Source organism: Aplysia californica, unplaced genomic scaffold (assembly GCF_000002075.1).
Source record: "Aplysia californica isolate F4 #8 unplaced genomic scaffold, AplCal3.0 scaffold00041, whole genome shotgun sequence".
NCBI classification, from domain to species: domain Eukaryota; kingdom Metazoa; phylum Mollusca; class Gastropoda; order Aplysiida; family Aplysiidae; genus Aplysia; species Aplysia californica.
Genome location: NW_004797311.1, coordinates 964,277 through 974,398, shown reverse-complemented (window position 1 = coordinate 974,398; position 10,122 = coordinate 964,277). Strand labels below are relative to the sequence as shown.

Here is a 10,122-nt window from a genome sequence, read left to right as displayed (position 1 = left end):
CCCCCCAACAAAATTCCCCTTTTTCTACAGGGTTAAGAGATGTTGTTTTAGTGAGTACGGTGGGTGTATTATGCATTACGAGAAGCAGTCGCAGTACTCTCATACACTCATAACTTAGAGCGTAAGTCTAGCTTTTGGATAAATAATAAATTGTCTGTCCACAAAGAATACAGCCATTGTCGAGGAAATCATGATTAAAAAAAACCCAACACCTCAAACAATTCCCTTTCCCGGAAGCTAATAATTCGACCTAGGGCACGGTAATGCTAAGCGTATACAGCATCGAACCACGCAGAGAAGACATAGCGAAAAATAATTTTATATTGAAGTGGGCACACCGTACTGCTCACCAAACTCGGGGTATATGAAAAAGTTCCAGTCACGCCTTGTATTGGGGGGCTGCTTTGTTATGCCGTCGAAATCAGAGAGCGGCGGTTTGTGTTCAGGAAGCTTCGATCCCCCCCCCTCCCCCCCCCTGCTTTGCTCGCCCTGCCTTTTGTTCCAGCATCGATGGAATAATAACTTCTTCGCCGGTACGTTCAAGGGACCTTAGTTTAGTGTCTAAGTCAGGAAGTCTCTATTTATTTGAATATCTGTTCGGGTGCTTTATCCTATTCAGCCCAATTTGGCCCTAACAGAAAAAGACGAAATAGCCAACCACCTAAGCGATATAACTGCCGATAGGGGCGTGAACATTAACACCCAACTCTCCACTGTTCGTGCCAATGCACAGTCAGTGGGGCTGTACCTTGTCTTTCTGAGTTTTGCCGATTTGCGAGCATCCAGTGGAGGTATCAAAAGGTAGAACAACTAAAGAAACATCAAAAGTAGGATTATATTGGGGTTTGCACCCCCCCCCCCCCCCCCCCCCCCCCCCCCGCCCTTGCACTTGAATACATATTTTCTAATAACAATCATGATTTCCAAATAGCAAAACAGCACTTCCAGTGATAGCGATGTGGTTAAAACTCGGTTTTGGCAATCAAATACACTAGTTTTGAATGCCATAGTTTTGTGTAACCTGCACGGCTGTGGACCACTTTTCTATTCTTTGCACGAGTTCTCTCTCTCTCTCTGTCTCTCTGTCTCTCTCTCTCTCTCTCTCTTTCGTTCTCTCTCTTTCTCTCTTTTCCTGAAACTGTCTGTCTGTCTGTCTGTCTGCCTGCCTGTGTCTCCCTCCTCTCTCTCTCTCTCTCTCTCTCTCTCTCTCTCTCTCTCTCTTTATTTCTCTCTCTCTCTCTCTCTCTCTCTCTCTCTCTCTCTTTCTCTCTCTCTTTCTCTCTCAATCCCATTTTTTTTCATCGGCTGCTGTTAAGAAAAAAGGCAAGTCCTGAGCAATTTCCTTCTTTCCCCAAACCGCCCCAAACCCAACCAAACATTGAAGTTAAATAAAACACAATTCAAAGGCTACGGCAAAGTTATTTTTCAGGCAAAAGTTAAAAGTATAACCTCCACACTATTGCCCATATAGACAAATACAGCCAGCCGTTTACTGTTCCCTTAATAAAGACATAACACCAAACCCACAGTGACCACCACAGTGACCTTTTGTCTGTGGACTTTCAACACTTTTCTCCGCACGTCATTCTGCGAGCTCTATTTGACCAAAATCGCTGGCTGGGATGAGGAGTAAACTCTAGATCGGGTGAAAACACCGAAAACAGCAGATGTGTGGGTACTCAATTTCACGTCAAGCGGTCTTTCGCCTCTCTTCAGTCGAAGTAGGCTACCACCACCCGAGATGAGTTTCTTGTTCAATCAGTGCGAGCAGAGAGAGGTACTTTCATAGTGGTGGGGTGACGACTTGCGATAATATCTTCAAGAATACGTGGCGTGAACTCAAGTATTATCCAGATGTTAACTGGGTAAAAATTCTTTCTTCTGGAGAGGTGTCATCTCTGACTCTAGAGGTTGACGTGTAATGACCCTCCATTTTTCATGGTCGCGAGCTGCAGTTGCACATTCTGCTATGCCCAGACCAGTCTATATTTTAACGTTGTCCATCCATGTTATTCTTTGTCTACCCCCTGGCTCTCCTGCTTCACATCCTCCCTTCAAGTAACTCTTTCACAATGGTCTGGTGTCGTTTTAAGTGACAAAAGTATTGCAATTTTCTACGTTTTATTTGGTTAAGCAGAGTTTGTCTCGTAAGGAAAATCTGACACACTTCGTTCTTCTTCTTTTTTCTTTTTTTAAATTTCTAGCTAATTCTGGCCATTCTGCGTGGCATCACATCTCGAAAGCAGCTATTGTGTTTCCTACTTTCTTTGTTAAAGTCCACGTCTCAGCGCCATATGTAGGAATATAGGGAAGATGTAGCATTCCATCATTTCTTTTCCTAAATGTAGAGATAAATGCCAGGATGTAAATAGTTTGTGCATTTGGATGAATTCTGTTTTTGCTTTTGCTGCTCTTATATACTTAATATCTTCAAGGATACGTGGCGTGAACTCATTTTATCAAGATGTTCACTGGGTAAAAATAAGAACGCTTAAACAGGGTTCTTTACACAGGTCTTCGTCTGTACTTGGACAATAACATTTAACACCCTACTGGAGACAGCAGAGTGTGCAGTTTCTCTGTCAGCACGTCTGAGGTATGATAAAAAAAAATATATAACAAGAATGAGATTCGAACAGCACATCTTTGAGGGCAAGGCTATGCTCACCACCGGAGCAGATGTTGATATGTCGCTACTCTAAAATTATTACAAAGTTCTATCTGCTCAGTGCATAGTTTTGACAAAGTTGACATTAAAAAATTACTTTTCACAACATGTCAAGCTTTTTCGAATGCAATTCTTAGAATATCTTGATAGAGACTCTGAATAATCTTAAATTTTGACAGAGCAGATAGAACACCTTGTTTCTGACCTCATGGTCCTCAAAACGACCAAAAACGCCATATCATAGAACTTGGTAATTTTAAGGTAGCGATAAGCAGTTAGCAAGCATCCTGTTGTGGGTTACTCGGTTTACTACTTATTTTACTCTCTTCTGCTATGATCTGTCTGTTCTCCGGAAGTGTGCACAAACATATGGTGTTCATAAAACCCCAAAAATTTTATTTATTCACGTGACAACAGACCATTAAGACGATCAACTCTTTTCTCAATATTGAAAACCTTTAGCTTAGTTTGTTCCTTTGTCTGAAATGAAATAAACTATTATTTAAAAATAATGTATCTTTTGAAAACCATACCTACCCTTCCTCACACACGTGCGCACGCACGCACACACACATACACACACACACACACACACACACACACACACACACACACACACACACACACACACACACACCATCACCACCACCCACCCACCCACATTGTGTGAGTGTATGTGTGTGTGTGTATGTGTGTGTGTGTGTGTGTGTGTGTGTGTGTGTGTGTGTGTGTGTGTGTTCAAGTTAGTGGACTTGCGTGAAAATCCAGAGAGTGTGTGTCATTAAGCGTGTAGATGTATGTACAATGTATTTGAGAGCATTTCTGCAAGCGGGCACGCGTGTGTGGCAGCTAAATCTGAAATCAGGAAAACTACTAACGCCCTCACCGTTTATAGTTATAGATCTATTTCTAGCAGAGCACAAAATGCCAGCCAGGTCTTTGCGAGTCCATTTCTACAGTTATGTCGAGGTGAATGGAGGCTGAAATTGTGTTGGCATGGGTCCAAGAATGAATCAGCTAAACAATGCTAAGAGTCACAGTTCCACATACATTTAAAAAAAACCCTCGATTTCTGCTCTGTGTTAAACCGTGAATCCTTATCCTCATGGCGGCTACATGGGCTGTTGGCATGCGGTCGCATCCAAGACAGAGAGCACGGGACATTTCTTCAAATTAAACCAGCTAGGCAGGAACTTCAATTGGCTCCGTTCCAGATAAAACAACTGCAAGCGTCTAGATAAGAAGAATGTGTTATAGTGGAAAAAAACTTCGATCCCAAACCAGTTTTTCGTTTTTAAGATACTCATTTAATCTAAGAAAGGCTTTTTTTACAATGAATGTTAGTTAGGGTAACGTCACTGGCACTGTTCAAAGCACTTAATTTTGTTTTGTGTTTGTGAGGTGTTTTTAAAAGAAGTTTATCTCTACTTCTGTAAAATGTCATCCTTCTAGTCACTGCTCTGCGTTGCTCGAGACTCTTAGGTTAAGTTCTCTCTCGGTTGCATTTACATGTTCATTCTAGTTAGATGGCAACAGCATCAAACTTACGATGAAGATGATGTCTTTCTGCAATGACTCCTAAGTAAAGGCCACAGCTATGGAAATCGAGGTAACGCTGGCTGTTGTTCGCAGTTGCTTATGATTTTGAACAGTCTTTAGAAATTTCAACCTGAGTCTCATCTTCTTTTACCGTGATTATGTAGTGGTGCAACAGGTGTTGTGCATTTAAAACAGTCTTTTTGAATACGCCAAACATAATAAAAAAGAAGAGACTCATGGCATTTGCCAAGCTTGTTCTCTTATCACGTATTCAAGATACGCACGGAACCATAGCATTCTGCGTTATCTCATACAACAGGCCTATATTCAAACCGAATGTGTTTCTCGTGTCCTCCTGTTTGGTGTAGCTACTGCACATGTATTAGGTGAGTAACGTTTCAATTGTTCGCTTCTTTTGGACTTGCTGTTTCGAACGACATTTCAGATAAGTAGCTTTGACATATCAATAATAATGAATTAAGCACAGCTATTGAGGTTTTTGATAATAAACGGTCTCGTCTTAACAGGAACCAGCCAAACGGTCTCGTCTTAACAGGAACCAGCCAAACGGTCTCGTCTTAACAATAACCAGCCAAAACGATGCTTTTCAGACGGTTTTGACGTTTGCATTACCATTGATTTATGAGGTCTCGACAACTGCCATACGAAGTTTAACGGGTGACTGGCTGCTGTTGGAATCTTTCCAAGCTTGATTTCACCCACTACGTTATTCTTCCACTTCAGAGCTCATACCAGATCTACCTCCCTCCTCCCCTATCTCCTGTTCAAAATTGTTTCTAAAACAAAACCCTGGAAGCACATGGGAAATATGCCTGGTTTTAGACTACTACCCTTCATTTGCACTACGTGTCGCTAAAAGAAAATGTGCTCTCTTCATAATCTGAAGTTTATTCACCCAGTCCTTAATCGTGAAAATCGACTCACAGAATTAATCTTGTATCTTAATAGACAGAAACGTAGGTCATGTCTGGCCGACAGTTGGGTTCTACGTACTGTTTTTTTCGGACGGAATTTGTAGTTCATGAACAACGTCAAGGTCAATTTTGAGCTTTCGCAATTGGGCCTCTATTAAAGAACAAGTCTAACAAGAACATACTTTCCAGCAGGCTGAGAATATTTTGGCAGCAAGTCGAATTTGAACTCCAAATTTCTGACTTAAATCGAAACCAACTGCACCTTAGCAGTTTACTATAGTCTCGTTGAGCGACAGTTGCTAAGGCCATCTGTTTAGTGCAACATTTTTTAAAACCCAAAAGGCGCCTTCGTAGAACATCTGTCTTCTCCCTCGTCAACCATAGCATCTTTCATTGCAAAGTTGTTGTAAGTCTTTGGAGCAGACATAGAGACAATAAGGTCGTTTGGTGGTTGGCTGTTTCGATGTGTCAAGACCAGTCTTAGCTACGTGGGACGTATATCAAGAGAAGAGTGGAAACACTTGGTGTATTATTTTTCTCACCATGGAATCAAAATGACGCCTTTACTTGCAGGGTGTGACCATTACACCACAGAGGCCATGTCCCATTTACAAACAAACTTCCTCAATTTGGACACTAGATAAGTTTGGACAGACCCCTAATGCACAGGATACATTTTAGGAACAGCATGAACGACTTTACCTCTGGTAATATCAGTCTCAGTACGAATAAAACAGAGAATTTGATATGTTATTGAAACGAACTAATCTATAGCATTTGAACCCCGAGCAGTCTGCATTACACAGGAATCTTACTAATTTGAGCTAAAAATTCGGCTTCATCTTTCCATCGTTGTACTGGGTTTAGGAAAAGGGATGACGTACCTCTGTTGATGGTTTACACTGTCGATGAAAAAGAAAACCTCGATAAACAGTCGCTCCGCTTTGAGCCAATTTACTGATGAGACTTTGGCCAATGTGTCCTTCAACATTCTGCGGCTAACTTTGAATCCTGAAGTTGTTGATCCAACTGCACGAGCATGGAATTGAGCCACTCATCATTCCACGGCTAATACTAGCGGATAGTCAGTTATAATGATGGTAAAATTCAGTCTTGAATAAGAGAGCTTGCGTGGCAGCGCTCTTTTGAGAGTATTTTTTTGTTGTTCAGGGAATCAATCTTTTCGCAGGCGAAAACTTACTTGCCGCACTGTTGGTGACAAAATGTTTCCACAACCCGTTGCGTCAGTTGAGATTGCGTGAAACAAGACCGCCAAAGCGCACCTTGCCAAATCTGCGTGGGTGTCCAGAGTCGGGCTGTCCAGTTGTGGCATGCGTAGTTCAATCGATGTGGCAAACGTCCGGGGTGGGCATAGAGCACAGTTTGGTATCGTGCTCGTCCGAGATGGGGGCATCTACCGTTCGAGTCTCACACAATGCATTGTTGATTTGGGTTGTTATTGGCGTTTTATTCTAGTTTCCAAACCACTTGAGTAGGTCCAAGATGAGATGAGTGTAAAAGCTGCCTGCTCTTCTTCCTATTCAGACTAACAGTATTGTGAGCAACGTCACACCCGCATATCATACCGCACAAGTTAAAGGCAAGTAGAGAAATGATGAGGTTGTCAGAGTTGGTGAGAGACTTGTTTTGGAATAAAACTAGTTCAGTAGTAGGCGAGGGGGGGGGACTTCACAGACAGAGAGGCTCATAAAATACCTAGTGAGGTCATCAGCTTCGTTCTACACGCTGTGAAACGTCGATATCATTTTTTTTAAAAGAATATCTCTACGAAGTTAAATGTCTGAAATCAAATGTCATTTCCGGTGAAGGCATTATTAAGATTAATAACAGACTGAACTAAATCAATAATGGATAAATCTAATCGTTTTTATGACGGGCGTATCGGTGTGAGTTTCATTATCTAAATAGATTAAAAAATAAGATCATATAACACCAATAAGATGTCTTTATTTTCATTTCGTATTTAAAAGCGCAGTGAACAGAAAATTATTCAAAAAATATTCTACCCTAGAAGAATCAGAAGAGCCACAGCTTTGTTAAAAAGTCATAGCCTTCCATTACATGACAATCGTTATCGGTGGAAATTAATAGATTTGCCTTTATATGAGTGACGTAACTCAGGAAATTGAGAAAATTGATTTCACTTTACCCCCCCCCCCCAACTTTACCTTGATTCGACTCAGTGACAGAAATAAGTAATGCTTGACTCATATGATAAGAGGTATGTGTACAACCTACACTATTTCATTATGGAAACTTTATTTAACAACACAACACGAATCTAAAATGTTGTTGATATGCTATGTGTGTCATTTATGATTGTCTTGTTGCCATGGACGTCTCTTCTGTAACATATGTGTTTTATGTGATGTGAATAAACACTAACTTACTTACTTACTTACTACCCTCCTAGCCTCTTCCAGGACTGAACATTTACTTTGAACTAAAAACTAAAGTCTCGCATAGGCAAAACGCCAAAAATAGCTTTCTTATACAAAAATCTACTTAGTCTTACAAAAACACCGCATCAATACCTGAGCTAGAAAGACAAATTCTGCACCGAGATATAGTCACGCGCGAGAAGGAACAGAGATGAAGATAAAAGCGTAGCAAAAAAAATATATATTAAAATAATGTATAAGGAAACTCAGGGATAGGCTTCAATGAGTCAATGAGTCCACAAATGAACATTCTTGATTTGCTTCATACACTTGTGAGAGTTCAGGCATCCCTTCCCCCCCCCCCCCTCTCAGTCTCTCTCTCTCTCTCTCTCTCTCTCTCTCTCTCTCTCTCTCTCTCTCTCTCTCTCACTCTATAATCTATCTATCTATCTATCTATCTATCTATCTATCTATCTATCTATCTATCTATCTATCTATCTATCTATCTATCTATCTATCTATCTATCTATCTCTCTGTGTGTCTCTCTCTCTTTCTCTCTGTTTCTCTCTCTTATTCTCTCTCTCCTCTCCCTTTCTCTTCCCCCTCTCTCTTTCTTTCTGTCTCTCACCCTTTCTTTCTCTCTTTCACACACATACACATAAAACACATAACACACGCACACACACAGACACACACACACACACATACACACACATACAACACACAACACCCAACACACACACAACACAAGCATACACACGGGACACAACACAAACATAAACACACACATACACTCCCGCACACACACACAGCACGCACACTAGCACACACACATACACGTACAGCACAAGCACAAACACAAACACACACACGCACACACACACTCACACACCTACACACACGGACACACAACACACACACACACACACACACACACACACACAAACACTAACAACACCCATACACACGCACACACGCACACACAACACACACACACACAAACAACACACATACACACACACACACATACTCGCAAACACACACACTCATACATAAACAAATGCACAACATGCGACAAAGCTGTGCCCTGTTTGAAAGGAGGAGAGAGTAGATAGATATAGCGACATAAACTAAGTACCGTACGTCTACTCACCGAGGAGCGTTCCCAAGAAAAGGAAGACTGTGACCACTATATCCATAGTCCTCAATGAAACAATCAGGCGATTTCATCCGACTGAAGCTTTCTGTAGCACACTAGAGATAGGTTAACATTAACCCGCTCTTCAATTCCGGGTTAGGCTGACTGTTTTCCTTGTAAATCCGTACTATCTGGTGGAATGTTCAGATGGTTATCACGCAGAATAATTTATCAAACTTGGATGCTTTTACTCTTGTAAACACAATGTCGAATTATTAAAACCCCAACACTCGGTTGAACAAAAAACACTTGAAATCTTCAATAGTATTAAAAACCAAACCAAAACAGCTCAACAAAATATTAGACTCTAAATGGGAGGCTCTAACACACAGCAGTATTAATACTTTGAAAAAGTAGAAGACGTGAAAGGAAATGGTTATGTCATTCGAAAAGTTTTCTACCGTCTGAAGCCCTCACTATAATAGTCGCTAGCACTCATCCGTTCCGTTTCGTGCAATGAATTTGGGAAAAACGTTAAAAGTCGTCTGATGGGAGCGGCGGCAATTCCTAGTCGCTGTTGTAGTTCCGACTCCCGAGTTTTGTCCGCACCTCTGTGGCAGACGTGAAGGATGATCGGTGAAAGAGTTACCGCCCGCTATCACGGCAGACGGGGTTATTGCCTGACTGCGGAGTACGACAGCGTTGGCGAAGCGATGTTTCGATCTGTGACCGACCCGATGTTATCCTCATCTGCGAACAAAGTTTGGAATTGTATCATTTAACATAAATATTTGCGAATGGATACAGAACTCAAATGGTTTCCTCTGATGTGTTCAACTGTTTAGTCACTCTCCATAACGTTCAATACAAAGGCATATTGTGGAGGGCAATGCAAATATTGCGTGACTGTCATGTTTTGTTATCCTGAACTATTTAAAAGCACCACAAAAACATCAGTTTATTTTGCAAATATCGACCCTCATTACATGGCTCTGTGGTTATTGAAAGACTTTCTAACGCTCTTTTCCAAAGTTACGTTATTTCTTTTTAATTGAAGCAATGTCATTTTTAATTATGTTACATTTTTTTTCTTCAGCATCTGGCAAGCCTTCTCACCAAAGTAACCTTAAAAATATTAAAGCACTAGAAAAACACAAATAGAAAAGCTAATGAAAACAAGAAACCTTAAGAACTAAACAAAATTTACAACAACAACAAAAGCGAACACCCCTCTACCCTCCCCCAAAAGAAAGGCAACCAAAGGCAACAAAATTAAAGCAAACAAAAACCGAAGGAAAACAAAACACAAAGAAAACGCTCTCAATAAAAATGCTATATATGATAACAAAAACTACTCGTACTACAAAACAAATGACAATGATGATAATGATGATGATGATGATGATGATGATGATGATGATGATGATGATGATGATGAT

At 40.9% G+C, this 10,122-nt stretch overlaps 1 protein-coding gene across 1 annotated transcript in view; it reads right to left on the bottom strand.

Annotated features, from left to right (window-relative positions):
- LOC118477212 (60S acidic ribosomal protein P0-like) overlaps window positions 1-10,122 on the bottom strand; it is a 149,913-nt gene that overhangs the window by 16,781 nt on the left and 123,010 nt on the right. Inside the window, exon 3 of the mRNA XM_035968146.1 lies at window positions 8,699-9,433. Coding sequence (XP_035824039.1) covers window positions 8,699-8,744 — 46 coding nt within the window. The 5' untranslated portion in view covers window positions 8,745-9,433. The remainder of the gene's footprint in view (window positions 1-8,698; window positions 9,434-10,122) is intronic.